The 21331-nt window shown below is 48.4% G+C and overlaps 1 protein-coding gene across 1 annotated transcript; it reads left to right on the top strand.

Annotated features, from left to right (window-relative positions):
- Positions 1–10223: 10223 nt before the first annotated feature.
- Positions 10224–16007, top strand: LOC125545614 (UDP-glucuronate:xylan alpha-glucuronosyltransferase 1-like). Its single transcript, XM_048709626.1, has 5 exons — positions 10224–10468; positions 10934–11102; positions 13178–13378; positions 13521–14158; positions 14475–16007. The coding sequence occupies exons 2-5, from the start codon at positions 11062–11064 to the stop codon at positions 15497–15499; spliced, it is 1905 nt and encodes a 634-aa protein (XP_048565583.1). The 5' UTR covers positions 10224–10468; positions 10934–11061; the 3' UTR covers positions 15500–16007.
- The last annotated feature ends 5324 nt before the right edge of the window (positions 16008–21331 follow it).

Here is a 21331-nt window from a genome sequence, read left to right as displayed (position 1 = left end):
GTTCGGCTATTTAAAAACGCCGACGATAGAGAGAGGTCATCATCAAAATTCCGCCGAGCTACACGCCCGTCCGTGGCTCTGCACCGCTCCGGTCCGGTCGCTTTCCCCCTCTCCGGGCCGCCGAGCTCGCTCGTCTTCTCCGGGGAGTTAAGAAAGAAAGAAAGGCCGGCCCAACCGCCACCTGCAATGTGGCGCACAATAACTCGCAGGATCATTCCATCGCTGCCCTTTTCGTTGCCACCAACGTGCAAGAGCATTCGCGGGTTAGGCGATGATGCGCGGGCTACTACCAATGTTTGCCAGCTGATAATCATTGTACCGCCCAATTGTCATTGCGGGAGCCGGAATGAGCGGAGCAACGGTGAAAATCTTGCTTTTCTTTCACCGTCTTCCACCTCGGACCAGATCGGAAGCGGCCAGCGGCCGGAGGCACGGGGAAAGCGAAAGGGGCGAGCGGGAAAAGGGCAGATCGAGATTAGTCGGTGCGTGGTACGTTAAAGGCGTGGAGACGTTCGTTCACCCAAGGAAGAATCATTGCGTACGCCAAGCTTTTCTTTCGCCTTTCTCTCCGCCTTTGGCAGCTCGAGGCAAAAAAAGAGAGATTTGCATAAGTTTTTACACCACCGCTGCTCTTTGCAGGCGCCGTTACTGGTAACGCAGAGGTCTATCTATCTATGCATTATCCATGCAGGGCTTAACGGAATACTAGGCTTTACGTATACGATTGGCATATATACTCCAGGATACAGGTAACGGAAGGCGCCATCGGACAAGCAAGGCGGAATTTAATGGAGTAGAGCATCAGTTGGAGATAGCTAGCTAGCTAGGCGCGCGTTACCGCCATTGATGGCGCGGATGGATGGCACAAGCAAGCCACCCTCCACTCGCAGTGTCCCCAGGTCCGTCCATTCCGTTCCCACCGGCGAAGAATTCTGGGATCGATGGAGCTTGCGGGCCGTGATGGCCGACGCGAGACACAGGGGCTAGCAGCCGGTGCTGGAGCACCCAATGAAGAGGAGGATGCGCTGGCTCCGACCCAAAAAGGCAGAGCTAGCTCTCGCTAGCTGCCTTTTGCCTGCGTTCCTATGCGACGCGGGCATGTGAAAGCGCCCGTCAGCCCGTGCTTGACAACCGCTGCTAGCTGGGCGGCATGCGTGACAAGATCGAAGATCGATCTAGTGGTAGTACAAGTGGTATCTCACTGGCGTCTGTCCCCGTGAAAGCCGGTCGGAGCGGATCGACGTCCCAACCTGAGTTTCAGTTTCAGACGAGCGTTTCTTCCAGCTCCAACGAGGGAGAGGCTCCTTCCCGCGGATGAAGACGAGCTAGGGAGCAGTAACGGCGCAACGCCGAGGCCTTCTGGATGGAGAATCGAAACGCCACGCGCGGGAGCGGGAGGGCGCGTCTCGTTGCCGACGTACGCGTCCACGCACGAACGGACGGAGAGCCGGGGATGGCGCCGAGAGCCCGTGAGCGGGTTGGCGCAGCCGCGGTCGGGCGAGCCGGCGAACGAGTCTCCCTAACCAAGTCAGTCACCACCTAATAAAAACTGACCAGGGAGGGTCTCCGGTCGCCACCTTTGTTGGTCTCGGCACGGCTAGGTCCTATCCTACAGTACCGCACCGCCAGGAATGTGAATTGAATCGCCTCGCGCCAGCCAGGTGGCCGCACCCCCCACCCACACCAAACCAAACGGGGCCGCACCGGTGCATGCATGGACCAGCGAGCACGTACGTACGGCCAGTACCACCGATTTCCCCAACTTCTTCTCTGTAGGCGGGGCTCGTTTTCTCACCGGACAGGTTACCCCTAGAACGCAAGACGGGGAGTGAATGCTCGGGCCGGAACGGGGGACGGGATGGCCCGTCCGACACCCCCCCCTCCCTCCCTCCGCGGGACAGCGAGACACTGCACGCCATCATCACGTTTCAGTCCAAGGACGACGACCCCCACAGCTCGAATCGAGTTCATTTCTGCTGCCCCGTTCTCCTCTTCCATCTCCATCCACTTCCTACCCGAGACGATGGTGATGAATGATGATGATGGTGGCATGGCAGCGTTTCTCCCTGTCAGACACATGCGAGCTCCGAACGTCGGTGGAGGCCCTTGAGTACGCCAGGAATGTCCATTTGCAGCTGATCTGATCTGACGCCGGCAATAACAACCCTAACGACACCGGAGGAGCGTTAGCTGCTGCCGGTCCACTCCAGGGCATGGTAACAGCGGCCACTGGCCACAAAAACGGAACGGCGGGCACGTTTTTGCACGTACAGACGGCGGGGGCACGGCTCAACTGCAGGTCTAGGATGGCCGAACAGTGGCCGCCTTTTTTAGGTCAAACGGTTGGTCGAAGACACCAACAACAGCAACAAAAGCTGGCTCACGTTGTAGATCGACAGTACAAAGTAGGACTAGTATTTTTGTACTCCTAGGAGAACAGCAAACCCTACCCCGTACTACTAGCCATTCCCATTAGCTACTCCTACTACTAGGAAGGTTCCTGGTGGCCATTAGGTTATTATCATTACGCGTCTCCGATTTGATCCAGCGCGTTGGCGACGGTCGTTTGGATCTGCTTTAAGTCAGGCATGGCTTCACACGGCATTGCCAGTGGCAGTGCAGTGTGACCACAGGACACGTCAAGCTGATCCAAGTGCGGCGTGGTCAAAGCAGGTCAAAGCGAACGGCTTTCTTTAATTCGCGTACGCGCACGTAGTAAATCTCATCTGCTTACAGCGTGCACATGCGTACGCATATGCGCGGTGGAGGAGGTTGAGAGTTCCGTTCGTGATTCCCCTCGCTTGTTATCCTACCCGTTCCGTGAAAGGGGCGCCGACACAAGTACGATTATATACGTGTTGCCGATTAGTTGGGAAATAATAGGGTAATTTGCCTAATGGATTTGGAAAGAAGAAGATGTTGACATGGTTTAGAGTGATATCCGTGGGGTTTTCTTTTTGCAGCCACTCCGCAAACATTGCGGAAAAACATGATGTGTATCACATACATTTTCATTTTGCACAAATACCAAACCAATTGTGTGGCACACGCGGCCGCCGAATGTTTTTGCTGTGTAGGATAAAACCATTTGTTATTTTGTCACGGGTTACATACCGCCTTCATAAAACACCCCATGTGTTTGACACCATGTTCTTACATATTTTATAAATCGTGTATGGATTCCCATCATTTTAATGAGTCAAAATCATTTAAATCCATTTCTATTTTTTCATGTCAATATTATTCTATTTTGAAAAGAAACGCATATTGGCTTTTTAAAAAGGAGTACTTTTTTGATAACTCACCACGTACTCCCGGAGTAACGTTGTTTTGGACTAAATTGCCCTGCATGTGCCGTCGCCCTGAAGAGAAAGCACGCTTTCATAATTTAATCTCTTTATGCGATTACTGTCTACGCTTCTCTCGTGAACGAGATGTTTCTCCTTTTTCTCTTTTTCTACGCCGGTTTTATTCTTGCATGGGAGGACACAACACAACGAGGCGAGCATGGCGAAGAGGCGATTGGAGACTCAAACTCGTATCGATCTCCTCCTTGATATACAAGTTGAAGCTAACATGTGTTTCTTCTTGAAATGGATGAGGTACAATCTATATTCAATGGATGCATAATTTATTTGAACTACTCATGTCTCCACCCAATATCATGAAGAGAAATCACCCTACCTAACATAAAATACTTGTGAACAAAAATACAAAAAACATGGCTACATTTTAATGTGTCATTTATGCATTTCAAGTTCTCATAGTCAATCTCCGACTGTCTACTACAACAAGGTTTGCCCGACTCCGGTGATGGAGGGACGATGACGGCGGCGCGCATTCGGCTCGCTCCAGTGCTTGTAGTCGTCGCTAGGTGGTCCATAGACCTAGTTGTAATTTTTATTACCTCTCATGTTCTCTGTACCGCCATGATTGATGAATAGATTGAAATTTTCTCTCGCAAAAAAAAGTTCTCATAGTCAATCTCTTTTTCGAAAAGTTCCATCCGAAGTTCCCACAATCAACTGTTACCTCATAAGGACATGCTCGGTGCTTGTATCTTATGGTGCATATTAAGCCTTTAAATTGTGTCTAGATACACTCTCTTCAAGTTTGTATCTTACTCGTGTATGTTCAAACTTATCTAGAGCCTTGTGATTATAGTAAGACATGTATACATTGTCTCATAGATATTCATTAACAAGGCATCCAATTGTAGGTCGGTATCTCATTTGGCATGTTTTAGATACAACCGACCTTGCCTCCATCAAAGGGCCCTATGTAAGGTCTATACTAAAAGCTACTATACTATATTTGCTGTTGTTTTTGGCATCTCTTAAATCACCGCCGTTCTCTTCGAAAGAAAGCAAAACACCACAGTCGCTCTAATAATCCAATAACTCTCTACACCAATTTTATCCCTTTGGAGCTCCTCCTAGACCCCAAACTATATTCAATGGACGCATGTTTATTGGAATTCCTTACTACTCCACCCAACCTTGATAAAAAAACATGGCATCCAATCTAAGCAACTGTAAAAAAAACATGTGGAAAAACATGACCGCATTTTAGTGCAACAATATGCATACAGAGTTCCGGCGTCAACTTATTAGTACCTTATAGGGACATTCTTGGTGCATTGCATCATATGGTGCATCTTATTATGCATTAAATTTGTGTCTAGATACACCCTCTATGGGTTTGTATCTTACCGTCGTATCTTCGAAACTTAGCCGGGGCCTTGTAATTATGACAAGTCATGCATATATTATGATAAGGCATCTGTTATTCATTAATTAGGGTCCAAACATAGGTCTTATTACCATCACAAGGTGCATCTTATGCATCAAAATTATGTCTAGATATTTACTGAAAAGATAATATGTCTAGATACACGCTCTCTTCAAGTTTATATCTTACCAGTGTATGTTGAAAACTTATCTAGTGTCTTGTAATTATGGTAAGTCATGTATACATTATGATAAAGGCTTCTCTTGTTCATTAACGAGGTGTACAATTGTAGGTCGGTACTTTGTTTGGCATGTTTTTAACACAACCGATCATGTCTTCATCAAAGTGCCCTAAGTAAGGTATATACTTTTAAACTACTATACTAGATTTGCTGTTATTTTTGGCATCTCTTGAATCATCACCGTTCTCTTTGAAAGAAAGAGAAAAAACACCACAGCCATCTAATTAATTTGAAAATTCTTTGGGCCAATTTAAACCCGTTTTCAGTTTCTCTCATACCCCAACGTATATTCAATGGACGCAAGTTTATTGGAATTCCTTATGAGTCCACCCAACGTCGATAAAACTAATAATCACGCCACCCAATCTAAACACTTGTAAAAATATGTGCAAAAACATGACCACATTTTAGTGGAAGAATATGCCTTCGGAGTTCCCGCGTCAACTTATTAGTACCTTATTTGGACATTCTTGGTGCATTGTATCTTATGGTGCATCTTTTGCATAAAAAATATGTATAGATATTTACTAAAAAGATAATCGATCTAGATACACGCTCTCTTCAAGTTTATATCTTACCGGTGTATGTTCAAAGCTCTTGTGATTATGGTAAGTCATGTATACATTATGATAAGGCTTCTCTTGTTCATTAACGAGGTGTACAATTGTGGGTCGGTGTTTTGTTTGGCATAACTTATTAGTACCTTATATGGGGACATTCTTGGCGCATCTCATTATGCATTAAATTTGCATCTAGATAAACCCCCAACTAGTTTGTATCTTACTGTTCAAAACTTATCCGAGGCCTCGTGATTATGATAAGTTATGTATAAATTATCACGATTCATCTGTTATTCATTAATTAGGGTCCAATTATGGGTTGTATTTTGTTTGGCATGTTCGTTTTAGATATATTTGACCTCATTGCACTAAAAATGCCCTAAGGTATACTTAAAACAAAACCTGTTGTTATTTTTGGCAACTCATAACCGCGAACTTGGTTGTGATCTGGGTTTTCTGAGGCCAATTTAACACATTTCTAGTTTCTCCCAGACCCCATTATCTCCCTCTTATTAGGACGCCTAAGAGTTCTCACCGGCGACTGCCCCTCCCCAAATCGCCGTTGGTCCCTCACCCTGCAAGATTTGGCACTTGTCGTGCACGCCGGGTGAAAGAACATGCGGTGCCCCCATGTTTGGTTTTGGAAATCGATGACAATCTCTATGGACTAATGGTTGCCTTGAGTTATATTTGAAGGTTTTGTCCATAGGCTTTTCTTGGAGTACATGTGTTGGTTTCAAGAAAAGTTTGTGTCGACCAAGGTGCTATTCAAGGAATTATCCAAAGATTGGTCATTTGAGAGTTGAGCTTATTGCAAGCATGTCTTGAAGAAGAAGATTGTGTGATCATTCATGTTTACCTTCAAGACATCATCCAAACGAAGAGAGTTGGAAAGATTCAAGGTTGATAAAGACTAAGTCAAGAGTGTATCAAGTTGATCAACTCACAAAGCATAGAAGATGTACCGAGAGGGATCAAGTGATCCCATGGTTTGGTAAGCATTGTCCATTGTGCTTTGTGTACTAACCCATGGTCTATGTGAGAGTTCTACGTGGGGTTAGGTACATGTTCATGGGCTTGTGTCAAGAGGAAGATATCTCTCAACCCATGGAGAGGATGACATCAAGTGGTGATCGTCATCAAGATTGCCGTGTGCAAGTTCAAGTGGATCATCGCGAAGAGATCAAGTGCTTGAAGCTTGCCGGCCATTGTGGTGACAATGGACTTGTGAAGATGTGCCGAAGAGTGGCTCACCCATAGTGGTCTATGGGGGAGCAATCATCTAGTCTTCATCGTGCCAACACAATCAAGAAAGGTGGTCCAACTTGAGGAAGTCAAGATCGTCATCATCTAGCTCAAGTGGACCATGTGCAAGGCAAAGGTTTGCCCTTGATAGGTTTTCTATTTTACCGGTCTCATGATGGTAGTTGGGAGACCGGGTTATAGGATCGATTGCCGTACTATCAAGGGGGGCTCTCGATGAGTAGCTTGATCGTATCGTTCGTAGAGAGCTCAAACCATTGCATCCTTGCATCATCTTTCTTGGTTCTTGTTTGGTTCTCTTTGTGAGTCTTAGAGCTTATGGTCATCTTGATGACAAGCTTGAGTTCATCGAAAACGGAGTTCGCATGCTTCTTCTATGATGTTTTCGATGTTGGAGGTTTTGCCGGTTCTTCTCGGTTGGAGGTTTCACTCCTCTATTTGTTGGCATTCCTCCCCTGCCTCTTCTTACTATAACCAGTCGCTGTTTTGATGCTACTCGTCGTCTTGTTTTCAACAACTTGAGTTTGCTCAATTCGGAGCTCATATGCAGAAGTTATGGCAGTTCTGATTTTCTTGAGTGTGGTTTTTGTCAGGGTCCCAGCGGTAGTACCGTGGTACCCAACGGTAGTACCGCTGAGGAGTCACAAGCGGCAGTACCGCTCCGCAGCGGTAGTACCGCGGGCCACAGCGGTAGTACCGCTCCTCGGAGCGGTAGTACCGCTTGATGGTCTCAACAGTAGTACCGTTGCGGCTCCGTGCTCCTACCGCCTCGACTCGAGTGCGCTTTTTCTCGTGTCGGGTTTTGCGGCACTTGCTGCGGTAGTAGTGGCGGTAGTACCGCTTATTAGCGGTAGTACCGCCCTGCCTCCACGGTAGTATCGCTCTGGGTCCCAGCCCCAGCCCCTTTTCTTCTGGCGCGACAGTACCGCTGAAGGGGAGCGGTAGTACCGCTTATGAGCGGTAGTACCGCCTTGCCTCCACGGTAGTACCGCTCTCTGCGGGGCTGAGTGGGGGATAACGGTTGGATTTTCCCCCTCCTATAAAGGGGGGTCTTCTTCCCCTTTGAACCTTATCCTTTGAGCTCGTGTTCTTCCCCCATTGTTGACCTTCTTCGAGCTTGCTAAACTCTCAATCCCTCCATGGATTCTTGCTAGTTTTTGAGGGAAAAGAGAGAGGAGATCTAGATCCACATTTCCACCAATCACTTTCTCCTCTATGTGAGGGGAACCCCTTGGATCTAGATCTTGGAGTTCTTGGTGTTCTCTTTCTTGTTCTTCCTCTCATTTTCCTCCCTAGCATTAGTTGCTTCGGTGGGATTTGAGAGAGAAGGACTTGGGCACTCCGTGTGCCCTTGCCATTGCATTTGGTGCATCGGTTTGAGTTCTCCACGTGATACGTGGAAGTTACAAGTTGAGAAGCTTATTACTCTTGGGTGCTTGGTACCCTTGAGCTTGTTCCTCTTGGGTGCTTGGGCTCCCTAGACGGTTGTTGGTGTTCGGAGCTCAATCATTGTGGTGCAAAGCTCCGGGCAAGCGTCGAGGTCTCCAATTAGGTTGTGGAGATCGCCCCGAACAATTTGACGGGTACCGGTGACCGCCCCCAAGGGTTGCCAGAGTGTACGGGTTCGGTGACCGCCCCCAAGGGTTGCCATTTGTACGGGTTCGGTGACCGCCCTCAAGGGTCCCTTAGTGGAATCACGGCATCTTGCATTGTGCGAGAGCGTGAGGAGATTACGGTGGCCCTAGTGGCTTCTTGGAGAGCATTGTGCCTCCACACCGCACCAAACGGAGATTAGCATCCGCAAGGGTGTGAACTTCGGGATACATCGTCGTCTCCTCGTGCCTCGGTTATCTCTTACCCGAGCCCTTTACTTATGCACTTTACTTTGTGATAGCCATATTGTTTCTTGTCATATACCTTGCTATCACATAGTTGCTTATCTTTCTTAGCATAAGTTGTTGGTGCACATAGGTGAGCCTAGTTGTTTTAGGCTTTGTGCTTGGCAAATTAACCGTTAGGTTTATTCCGCATTTGTTCAAACCAAAACCGTAATTATTTTAAAACGCCTATTCACCCTCCCCCTCTAGGCGACATCCACGATCTTTCACCGGGGACCCCAGGAACAGTCGTACGAAAAAATACGATGTTTTTGTAGTCCAATTTAATCTGCAAAAACATCTTATATTCTGGTACAGAGGGAGTAGCTCACAAGGACGTTTTTGGTGCACTGTATCTTATGGTGCATGTTATGCGTCAGAATTATGTCTAATATTTACTAAAAAGATAATCTGTCTAGATACACGCTCTCTTCGAGTTTATATCTTACCGGTTATGTTCAAAACCTATCTAGGGCCTTGTGAATATGGTAAGTCCTGTCTACATTAGGATAAGGCTTCTCTTGCTCATTAACATGGCGTCCAATTGTAGGTTGATATTTCGTTTGGCATGTTTTAGATACAACTGACCACGTCTCCATCGAAGTACCCTAAGTAAAGTATACACTCTCTCACTTACTTCAAGCTACTATACAAGATTTGTTGTTATTTTTGGAATCTCTTAAATCAACACCTTCTGTTCGAAAGAAAGAAAAAACACCGCCGCCTTTCTGATAACCCGATCACTTTGCAGGCCAATTTTAACCCCTTCCAGTTTCTCCTAGACCCCAACATATATTCAAAGGGTGCATGCTTATTGGAATTCCTTTAAGATTCGACAAAAAGATAACCACACCGCACAATCTAAACACATGTAAAAAAATACACGCAAGAACATGACTCGATTTTAGCACGGCAATTCGCATTCGAAGTTTCCGCGTGGCACTTATTAGTGCCTTACGGGGACATTCTCTGTGCATTGTGTCATACGGTGCATCTTATTATGCATTAAATTTGTGCACCGATACACCTTCTACGGGTTTTTTATCGCGGTGTCGTATCCTCAAAACTTGTCCAATGATTATGATAAGTTATGAATAGGTCATGATAAGGCGTGTGTCATTCATTGATTAGGGTCCAATTATAGGTCCCATTTTGTTTGGCATGTTGTTTTAGATACTACTACTACTCAACATCTGACCTCAACCCGCTGGAAAAGCCCTAGGGTACAGATAAAACGAAACCTGGTGTTATTTCTGGCAGCTCATAACCGCCAACTTGGTTGTGATCCGGGTATCCTCCAGCCCAATCTAACCCCTTCCTTCCTGGTTTCCCCCGGACCCCGTCATTATCTCCCTCTTTTTAGGGTAACAATTCTCACCGACGGCGACCGCCCCTCCCCTCCCCAAATCGCCCCTGGTCCCTCCCCTCCCCTCCCCCTGCGAGATTTGGGCCTTGCCGTGCACGCCGGGGACCCGAGGAGCGGCCAGCCGGCCGGCAAAGATTACATTTTTTCCCCGGGGTGAACCCACTGCCCGTTTCCAGTCCGCTTTGCTTAACCCGCTCCTGCTTCCCCCCTTTTGTGCGCTAAGCTTCCTGCCTGCACGGCTCCCCCCTTCTCTCCCTCTCTATAAAACTCTCTCCTCCTGCTTCCCCCCTCTGAGAGCTTTTGCAGAGAGAGGGGCAGCCGGAGCCACACAAGCGCACAGCCACCACCACCGACTGCGTCCGTCCGTCCTCTTGTTCCTGCTGTTCTTGCCCCCATTGCCGCCGCCGCCTCCTCCGCAGCTGCGCTACGGGTAGGTCGTCGCGCCGGCGTGCCCTTCTTCCCCCATGCTTGTGCTGTTCTTGGCTTGCTCGGCCTTTTGGCCGGATGCGTTTTCTCTTTCGGCCGGGCGCCGCCTGATCTGTTCTTGGCTCTTCCGCTGGGTCGCCTCATTTGCCCGATTTGGTCGCTGGTTCTTGCTCGCTCCCCCCCCCCGAGCAGATTTGCCCTTTTCTCCTTGCTTTTTTTCTTTTTCTTTTCTTTCTCAGATGCTTTGAGCCATGGCGCTCTGGGTTGGTTGGGGCTGTCAGATTTGGCTTGCCGCTTTATTTCGCATTGCTCTCCGATATTTTCATCTTTTTCTGTTCTTATTTTCTCCCCTGCGCTACTGTTCATCCCCACATGCTCGTCTGTTCATCTGCTTATCCCCTTTCTGCGTAGCATTATTTGGCTTGCTGAACTTCAAGCTCACACGAATCCTCCCGTGTTCTGTTTTCAGATGAGAAGCAGCGCAACCGGGGCAGCGACTGCGCGGTCGGCCTGAGGCCGGAGAGGCAGGCAGGCAGGCTGCAAAGCTCAGCTCAGACCAGAGGAGGCTTCATCCAGACAGAGTGAAAGCGAACCCCCATGGGCTCCCTGGAGGCGCGGTACCGGCCGGCCGGAGCAGCGTAAGATCTCCCTCCCCAGAGCAGAACCCACCCCTCGGCTCGATCCGAAGAGAAAAATACCCACTTTTCTGTACGCCCGTACCTTTTTTAGCTGGTGATACTCGAGGAGATGCCGCTTGCGTGCTAATCTGGCCTGCAGATGCGCCCTGCCATGTGCCGCCATGTGCTAACCAAGCCGTTTCTGTGGCGATTACCACGGCGTAGTAATCCCGTACCGCCATGGTACCCTGCACAAGATGCCGTTCTTTCCTCTCCGCTGCCGTCCGTCCGTCCGTCCGTCCATGGTGCCTTCCTCCTCCATAACTTCCCTGATCTTGTAGGTGGTGCCGTTGGTGGTTGCAGCGCCTTTATGGCATCCATCCATCCACCCACATATGCTACCACCAGTACCACTTCCCGTTAGAGATGCAGCGAGAATGCGCCCTCTTTTCCGTTGCTAAGATGCCGGAACTGCCATGAATCTGTTGGTTCTTGCGCCCTCTTTTTAACCTGATTTTGTTCTTATTACCGGCCAGGGATCTGCCCTGCATTTCTGGCGGTGGTTTTGATCCCATATTTAGGAGATGCTAATGGTTTCGGTAACCCAGCTCCAGACTTTCTGTTATTATGGTGGGGCCAGTTGTCGGTGCTCATGTGTTCCTCACTGCGGATTTGGCCCCGGAGACCGCTCCTTGTCACCGAAACCTATTAAATCTCTCCTACTGACGCATTGGCTCCATGTGCACTCCGCAGTGGGCACGTTGAGTTGGTCAGCTCCGGTACACTCTCTTCATGCCGGTGGCCTGAGGGTGACAATTGGGGATCATTTCCTCTAGAAAATGCCAGGTTTTTGGGGTTGTGTTTGACTCTTCGGTGCGCGGCGAACGGAGTGAATCCGGCAACCTTGGTCTCCTGTCATCAGTCTTTGTGATGTTAACGGCATTGACGCTACTGCAAAGTTTCTATATCTCTACACCTGGGACTGCTCATCTTCGTGCGGCTTTTCTTCGCGTGTTTGCCGGTATTAAAACTGCTAATCGGAGCGTTGAGACCAAGAAACATGGAGGGATTAGGTTAGGTACCGGGAATCTCTGTGATTAGTGGTGCTCTCCTTTTCTAAAAGATGCGGCTAATAAAGCAGAGGCCCGGAGGAATAGATGAGTGCGCTGGTTTTCATTTGCTTCATCTTTTTTAATCCTCGGTGCGGAGAAACGTGCGGGCTTTTGTTCCCCTTAGCCTTTTTTCTCCTCGATAGCCAAATCACTTTAGTGTGTGATCACTTCCCAATATTGGATGCTGCAGTTTCTCCTGTTAAAAGTGGTGCGGGGGTACTTTAGTTTTAGTGTTGCAATGCATGTTAGCCGCTCATGGGGGCTGGTCTTCTGAACCTTCTGAGCATAAGCATATATAGTGCAGCCTCCAAGAAAAACCAAACACCATCACCTAGGAAAGCACCATGAAAGCTATCTTTGTGGTTGTAAGCAAAGCAATGGGGTGAGGAAAGGAAAGCACCAGGGCGTGGCTTGCTTGTAGGCTTATTTTGTTGTTATTTTGGTACAAGTGGTTGTTCTGATAGGGACCTTCGGAACCAAGTTGGATCACTTCCTTCCTTGTACTTCAGATAAAAAATATATTAATATAAGCTAGTTACTTTGGGAAATCATACCTGCTTCTTCAGAAGTGCCTATTTCAGAGTTTTGATTTTGGACTAACAAATATTTTAATATAATCTGTTATATTGGGAAATAACACTTCTTCAGAAATTCTCCTATATATCCTCTATAAATCTTAGGCAGAGTTTTTGGTTTCATCTGCCTAGCCAAAGCTCCCAGTGCCTATTGAGTGTCTAGCATCTACCAAGTGTGATATTGACAAAAGTAAAACGGAAAAATTCATCTTCCTGCATAACAAAATGAAAGCTAGGAGCAGAACTCTACTGCTCTCGTGGTATCAGTACCAAAAAAATGTTTATACCAATATAGTAAGACTTTTTATTGTAGAGATAGCTTCTGAGTTCCGACTTTATCTTGGCCAGAATTAGTACTTCGCTGTTCCGTTACTGACTTGCTGTCTCTTGACTATCTCCTCTGTTGCAGTGATGACACAGCTAAAAGAAGGACCCAGAAAAGTAAAAGTTTCAAAGAGGTTGAAAAGTTTGATGTATTTGTTCTAGAGAAAAGCTCCGGCTGCAAGTTCCGATCCTTGCAACTTTTGCTCTTCGCTATCATGTCTGCTGCATTTCTGACACTTCTATACACTCCGTCTGTGTACGAGCATCAGTTGCAGTCCAATTCTCGGTAAGTATATATGTATGAAGAGTATCTTGTTGTAACAGCTAGTACTACACGTAGAACATTACTTTACACTAGGCTAGGTTGGTATCTGTATATGGTAAGCTGCATATTGCCCTGAAGCTCATCGTGTTCATGTGCTTTGCAGGTTTGTTAATGTTGGATGGATATGGGATAAGACTATCCCTGATCCGCGATATGTATCTACTATGCCCGTTCAGTGGGATGATGTGTATAAAACTATCGAAAGTCTGAATGGTGGTGAGCAGAAGCTCAAGGTCGGACTCTTGAATTTTAACAGCACTGAGTTCGGGTCTTGGACACAATTGCTCCCAGAAAGTGAGTTTTCGATCATAAGGTTGGAGCATGCTAATGAAAGCATCACCTGGCAGACACTGTACCCTGAATGGATTGATGAGGAGGAAGAAACAGAGATACCATCTTGTCCATCGCTTCCAGAGCCTAATTTCCCAAGAGGGACACACTTTGATGTTATTGCTGTGAAGCTTCCCTGTACCCGAGTTGGCGGGTGGTCCAGAGATGTTGCGCGGTTGCATCTGCAGTTGTCAGCAGCAAAATTGGCCGTGACTGCCGCAAGAGGCAACCGGGGGGTACATGTGATGTTTGTGACGGAGTGCTTCCCTCTTCCGAATCTCTTCTCTTGCAAGAATCTTAAGAAACATGAAGGCAATGCTTGGCTATACAAGCCTGACTCGAAGGCATTAAAGGAGAAGCTTAGACTTCCGATTGGATCTTGTGAGCTTGCTGTTCCACTCAAAGCAAAATGTAAGTTGATTACTATCTCTGCTGTTTTCAATGTCTCTGCATAGAAATATGCTAATTATTCCTCATTACCTTTTGCAAATGTTTGTCATCTACTCATCTGTTGATTTGCTAATTTGAATATCCACAATGCCTGGAAGAGCTATCCATCTGTGGCAGTTGAAATATATAGCAGTCTCTCTGCTTTATCATATAGGGAACATCACCATCTTTGGTTCGAATATTGTCATGATTGAAAATTTGCTTTTATGCCTTTTTAGTGTTGTCCCTGTATTGCTTGGAATTTTTTGATGAGTGACACCAATCCTCTCTCTTACAGCAAGACTTTACTCGGTAGACCGACGCAGAGAAGCATATGCTACCATACTGCATTCAGCAAGCGAGTATGTCTGTGGCGCAATTGCAGCAGCTCAAAGCATTCGTCAAGCAGGATCAACAAGGGACTTTGTTATTCTTGTTGATGACACCATAAGTGACCATCACCGGAAGGGCCTTGAATCTGCGGGTTGGAAGGTGAGAATAATCGAGAGGATACGGAACCCAAAGGCTGAGCGTGATGCTTACAATGAGTGGAACTACAGCAAATTCCGGTTGTGGCAGCTGACGGATTATGACAAGATCATATTCATAGATGCTGATCTGCTCATCCTGAGGAACATTGATTTCCTGTTTACAATGCCGGAAATCAGTGCAACTGGCAACAATGCAACACTCTTCAACTCTGGTGTCATGGTTATCGAGCCTTCAAACTGCACATTCCAGCTGTTAATGAATCACATCAACGAGATCACATCTTACAATGGTGGCGATCAGGGATACTTGAACGAGATATTCACATGGTGGCATCGGATTCCAAAGCACATGAACTTCCTGAAGCATTTCTGGGAGGGCGACGAAGAGGAGGTGAAGGCGAAGAAGACCCAGCTGTTCGGCGCCAACCCGCCGATCCTCTACGTCCTCCACTACCTGGGCCGCAAGCCATGGCTATGCTTCCGGGACTACGACTGCAACTGGAACGTTCCGATACTGCGGGAGTTTGCCAGCGACATCGCGCACACGCGGTGGTGGAAGGTGCATGACAAGATGCCCAAGAAGCTGCAGAGCTACTGCCTCCTGAGGTCGAGGCTGAAGGCGGGGCTGGAGTGGGAGCGGAGGCAGGCGGAGAAGGCCAACTTCACGGACGGGCACTGGAAGCGGAACATCACTGACAAGAGGCTCAAGATTTGCTTCGAGAAGTTCTGCTTCTGGGAGAGCATGCTGTGGCACTGGGGCGAGGCCCCCAACAACGCGACGAAGAAGGCCTCGACGCCGGCGCTGCCCGCCGCGACCCTGTCGAGCTCGTGAGATGCTGTGTAGATATCCTCCCCCGCGAAATTTTAGTATACCAGATGATGATACAGCAGACCTCCCCCCAGTCTCCTCCTCCATTCCATACAATACACAATAGCAACAGCTTTGTAAAGGTAGCCATGCATGCTGCTCCTAGGCCTTTCCTTCCCAACAGCTATACATTTTGTTTGCTGCCGATGCCTCGGGCGCGCGCTGCTGCTGCTCCAACCGCGACGCCACGGCTAACGATTTTTTGGGTTCATCTTGGATGGGTAATAATTCGTCGCTTGTAGGTAAGTTTTCTTGGGCAAGACTTGTCTATGGCTGGCTGTGTTGGCGCAGTGGTAGTTAGCTTTTGTAATGTAACGTGTGTATGGTGGTCGTTGAACTGTTGGCTCCGGTGGCGTTGGTCTGGGGTGATGCAAGGGTTAGATTGCTGACCGGCGGACGCCGCCGCTCCTTTTTGGCACCATGGGTGATGGACATGATATATGATGTTGTAATGGAATTTGGGTTGGTTCAACTGCTCGGCGATTCAGCGTATGGGAAGTGGTTCCCTGAGTCGTCTGAAATTGTTTGCCTGTGTTGCTGTAGAACAAACCACGGTCGGCTGTGGGGTTGGTTTGGTTGCATGCATGTGTGTGTGCATTGAGCTCAGCGGCGCCACCTAACGGGGCGGCGTTGAAATGGCGTGCTGCCGGTGCTGGGTGCGGGCAGACGTAGAAGAGGAGGACACACATGGGGCGCATGGAGAGTTGGGTGAGCTGCCTCCCGTGCCAATGGTGGACATGGCCCCATCATTGCCAGGATCTCCATTATTTCGCCGTGCTCCGTTGGGTTGGGTTCCTTGCAGCTGCGGGCGATCTTTGTTGAGGCCGCTCGAGGCAAATTTTTGTGTTTTGACCTTTTTTTTAAAACCTATTCGAGATTTGAACCTAGTTTGAATTATCTTTAAGATCCAACCCTTTTGCTACCGCCAGAATCCATGGTGATAGGGTCTAAACAGTCTACCGCCAGGGACTTTGGCGGTAGGAAACTTCGCTACCGCCAGCCGGGCTGGCGGTAGCCTGCACAACCCTACCATCAAGGTGCTTGGCGGTAGGCATGAGCATGCACTGTGTTTAATATTTAGGAGGTACCCTACCGTCATGGTCCTTGGCAGTAGTAGATCTTAAATTTTTTTCAAACTAGGATCAAATCTCGAATAGGTTTCAGAAAAAGATCAAAACATGAAATTTAGCCGCCGCTCGACGTGCTCGCTTTTCCGACAGCATGTAAACGCCCTGCGTCCACCTAAAAAGCACGAGGATGTACCGCTGGTGTTGTTTGCCCAAGATCGGGAGCGGTTGGAGCTGGAGGATTCCGTGGCAGTACCACTAGTGGGTTTCTTTTGAATTGCTTCCAGATCTGGACACACTGTAGCTGAGCTGAATGCCAATCTGGCGTCCCCGCAAAAAGAAAGAAAAAGGGACGCGACTAGCAGTAGTACTGCTGCTGTGACAACGAACGGGGTTGGGCGCCGCACACCTGGTTTCCGAATGGGAGGGAGGGCGGTGTGGCCATCTTCCCGGCCCTTTTGTCAGAGAAGGCATGCGATGCCGCGGACCGGCTCGGCGCCCGAGCCCCTTGGCCGGCGAGAGCGCGGTGCGGCGTGGCCCCGCGCACGCCTGGCACGCGTCCGTGCGCTCTGCATCTGTCGGCGAGGGTGCCGGCTTTTGAACCGGGGAGAGGAAGAAGCAAGGGGAGGAGGGGAGAAAGGACGCCCCGGGCTGGGCCTCCGTGGTCGGCGTCGCGAGCTGCCCTTTCTGCCGCGTCGCGGCGCCGACGCTTCCAGCACAAGTAATTTTGGGGGCCACGACGGCGCGACGCCGGACGGCGGGTTCGTTTGAGAGCGGGTGCGAAAGGCCGGGTCGGCTGGGCCGGGATGTTTAGGCCAACTCCACTCACACGACCCCAAACGGACGTCCGCTTTATTCGGATTCTGTCCGTTTGGGGGGTGGCAATAGGTCACAAAACGGACATGTATGTCCGGGTTTAGTTGGAGGCGCCCGACACGCAAACCAACCCTAAAACGTCCGCCTCGGCCGCCATGCCACGCCCGCGCTCTTGCTCCGCCGGCGCAGCTGTTGGTGCCGCCGCCGCTGCCGAGCTCGCCCGCGCCTCCGCTCCACGCTCCGCGCGCCCGCCTCACCGCCCACCGTCGTGCCCTCGCCCGCGTCGCGACCAACTCCTCGGCGCTCGCCGCCGCCTGGGCATTTGCCGCGCGCACACCCCGCCCCGCCCGGGCAGCTCGCCCCGCTCACGCCCGCGCGCCGCGCGCCCAGCCCCGCCACGTTCGGCCAGCTTCGCCGCTCGCAGGCCCGCGCGTCGCGCGCCCCGCCCAGCACCGCACGCCGCCCCGCATCCGAGCCTAGGTTATTTATGTTGATGTTATATGCACGAGTAGAACACAAGTGAGTTGTGGGCGATATAAGTCATACTGCCTACCAGCATGTCATACTTTGGTTCGGCGGCATTGTTGGACGAGACGACCCGGACCAACATTACGCGTACGCTTACGCGAGACCGGTTCCCCCGACGTGCTTTGCACATAGGTGGCTTGCGGGCGACTGTCTCTCCAACTTTAGTTGAACCAAGTGTGGCTACGCCCGGTCCTTGCGAAGGTTAAAACGGAGTCTATTTGAGAAACTATCGTTGTGGTTTTGATGCGTAGGTGAGATTGGTTCTTGCTTAAGCCCGTAGCAGCCACGTAAAACTTGCAACAACAAAGTAGAGGACGTCTAACTTGTTTTTGCAGGGCATGTTGTGATGTGATATGGTCAAGGCATGATGCTAAATTTTATTGTATGAGATGATCATGTTTTGTAACCGAGTTATCGGCAACTGGCAGGAGCCATATGGTTGTCGCTTTATTGTATGCAATGCAATCGCGATGTAATGCTTTACTTTATCACAAAGCGGTAGCGATAGTCGTGGAAGCATAAGATTGGCGAGACGACAACGATGCTGCGATGGAGCCCTGCCCGGCCAGCTCGCCGCGCCAGGCCCCCGCCCCGCGCGCCGCCCCGCCCGGCCAGCTCGTCGCGCCGCGCGCCCAGCATCGTCATGCGCGCCGCGCCTCCCGCCCCGCCCTGTGCGCCCGTCTGCTCTTCTCGCCCTATCCACGCTCGCCTGCCCGTGGCCTTGCCTGCTCGCCTGCCCATGGCCTCGCCAGCTCGCCGTGCCGCGCTCCCACACGCCACGCTTGCTCGACCGTGCTCGCCACGCCGCCGGTTGCGCCGAGGAGCTACTGCGTGCCGCGGCGGTGCATGTAGTAGGCGGAGGTTGCGTGCACCGGCAGAGAGGAGCAAAAGAGAGGAGAAAAGGTGGAGAGAGAGGATGGTGGGTGGGTATGGTGGGCCATGGGAGATAAAAAAGAGAGAGGATGACAGGCGGGCCAAGGGGTCACATGCAGAGGACACGTCCTGGACGAGGACGACGTGAAATTGTTCGCTTGTGTCCGTTTTCCACCCAAAGGCAGACCAAGTTTGCGCCCAGGATGAGGCAATGCGGACCAGAAATGGACGTTTTTTTAGAATGGAGTCGCGTGTTGGGACGTCTTGTTTGTCCGTTTTACCTTAGACGAACGGGACCGGATAATTTAGGGTCGTGTGGTGGAGTTGGCCTTATCTGCATTTTCTGAGGATACACGGACATGGGCTGGACGGCCTGGTAGATGTGCTGTGCGCTCGACGCGAGTACACTCTACTCCAACCAAACACACACACCCACACACAAATCTACTCCAACCAACGTGGACCAAGAGCAACTAGTTGAGCACGGAAGCCTTCCCAACAATCACATAAGGTGGGCTGACAGCGTCCCAGCCGCCACCATGTGTCTGGCTCTAGGTGTTTCTTTCGGATTTTGCTTTTTTTCCCCACGTATTTTTGCCTTTTTACTTGTTTTTTTTGGATTTTTGACTTCTTGGTTTTTCATGGGTCTTCCTTAACTTTATGATGGAAAAAGAATTCATGTTAAAAATGTGATTTTTTTCGTAAGAGGTATTGTTTTTCTTCCGCGAGAGACTTTGTTTATCGGAAATGAAAAAAAACATGTTCTTTTTCTTTCTTTCGCGAGAGGTATGGTTTTATTTTCGTGAGAGGCATGGCCGTGCCTCTCGGAAACAAAAAAAAACACGCTTTCTCTTTTATTTTTCTTCTGTGAGACGCACGGTTTTACTTCCGCGGGAGGCACGACCATGCCTTTCAGAAATGAAAAAAAAACATGATTTTTGTGAGAGGCATGATTTTGCTTTTGTGAAAGGCACGAATTTGCTTTCGCGAGAGGCATGGCCGTGCCTTTCGGAAACAGTTTCCGCAAAGGAAAAAAATAAGTGCTCCCGGCTCAGTTTTTTCGTACATTTTTTTGTGAAAAAGGTTTGTCAAAACCTATCAACATGGGATGTAGTGTTGAAGATCTCAACATGAAAAATTCAATGATAAAATCAGTTCAAGATTTGAGCGCATGGTTTAAAAGATAAAACATTTTGAATAAATGAATTTACGAAAAAAATTCTCTGGTTGCGACAAGTGACGCACATGCAGCACGCCACTTGCCGCAATCTAAGAATGGGAGAGTGATCTTTGAAATGGGTAATCCTCAATTAGTGATTTCATGGTCATGCCGTGAATCTGGAAGCTACTTCCTCCGTCCCAAATTACTCGTCCCTAAAATGAATTTATGTAAAACTAAAATACATTTAGATACATCTATACGTGTGTAAAAATAATTCGAAATGGAGGGAGTAACGCTCAACATCTACTTAAAAAAAGCCAACCATCCACATGGTAAATGGACAGTATTATTATGCGCGTGGGTCGGGCGGATAGCCGGACAGGGGTGCAGCTATGTCTCGCTTTATGCGGCACAATAGCTCAGCTCGCCCGCAGGGAGCCAATAGTAGTCTGACTCATTAACCATACATTTTCCTCATGCTGATGACACACACGTTATTTCTTTATCTATTTTTATTTACTTATACCTTGAAAAATACAAAAAAAACAGTTTAGTAATTTTTTGAAGTACTATCACACACACTAAAAAAATGTTCATGCCGTGTAAAAAGAATGTTTGCTCAACTATTACAAAAAATATTTGTACTCAAAAATGTTCACTACACCTTTAATAATGTTTATGCATTGCAAAAACAAATTTGTATTTTTCTATAAAAATATGATTAAAGAATGTAAAATATGTTAGCATCGTTTCAAAAAAAATGTCGTTCCAAAGAATAACTCAACATGTTTTTACAAAATATTTTACATGTATTTGAAAATTTTATTTCAAAAAAATATTAGTGATGTATTTGAAAAATATGAAATACATGTAAAAATGTGGTAGATGTATTAAAAATGCATAATATGTATGAGAAGTAGTAGACATAAAAAAATATTTGAAAAAATATTAATCATTTATTTTGTAAATAAATCTAAAAATATTCTTCATGATGTACAATGTGTATGAAAAAAGTAGACATGTGCAATTTTTAAAATAAAAAATCAAAGAAAGTGACAAAGAAAACCTAGGTAAATTCAGAAAAACAAGTAAAAAAATAGAAGAAAACCAAGGAAAAATAATTAAAAACCGGTAAAGAAAACAAAAGGAAAAAAACCACGCGGCAACTACCGACTGGGTCGACCCTCGTCGAAGTTTGTTTTTGAGAAATCTCGTCGTACTTTATTAATAACAATGTTGTAGAGGAATTGAGAGCAGCTAATTAAGTGGTACGCCTTGCGGGAGCTCCTCAAGAGCCATTTGGGGGGGGGGGGGGGGGGGGGGGGCGGCGGGGGGGGGGGGGGGGCGGGG

The sequence above is a fragment of the Triticum urartu genome, chromosome 3 (genome assembly GCF_003073215.2).
Source record: "Triticum urartu cultivar G1812 chromosome 3, Tu2.1, whole genome shotgun sequence".
Classification (NCBI taxonomy): Eukaryota; Viridiplantae; Streptophyta; class Magnoliopsida; order Poales; family Poaceae; genus Triticum; species Triticum urartu.
This window is presented reverse-complemented; position numbering and strand designations above follow the sequence as displayed.

Bases quoted from the DNA above. Each gene is read 5' to 3' on its own strand.
- LOC125545614 (XM_048709626.1), top strand. From the start codon at position 11,062: ATGGGCTCCCTGGAGGCGCGGTACCGGCCGGCCGGAGCAGC. The intron at 11,103-13,177 runs GTAAGATCTCCC...CCTCTGTTGCAG, and splicing joins TACCGGCCGGCCGGAGCAGC to TGATGACACAGCTAAAAGAA. The intron at 13,379-13,520 runs GTAAGTATATAT...TGTGCTTTGCAG, and splicing joins CAGTTGCAGTCCAATTCTCG to GTTTGTTAATGTTGGATGGA.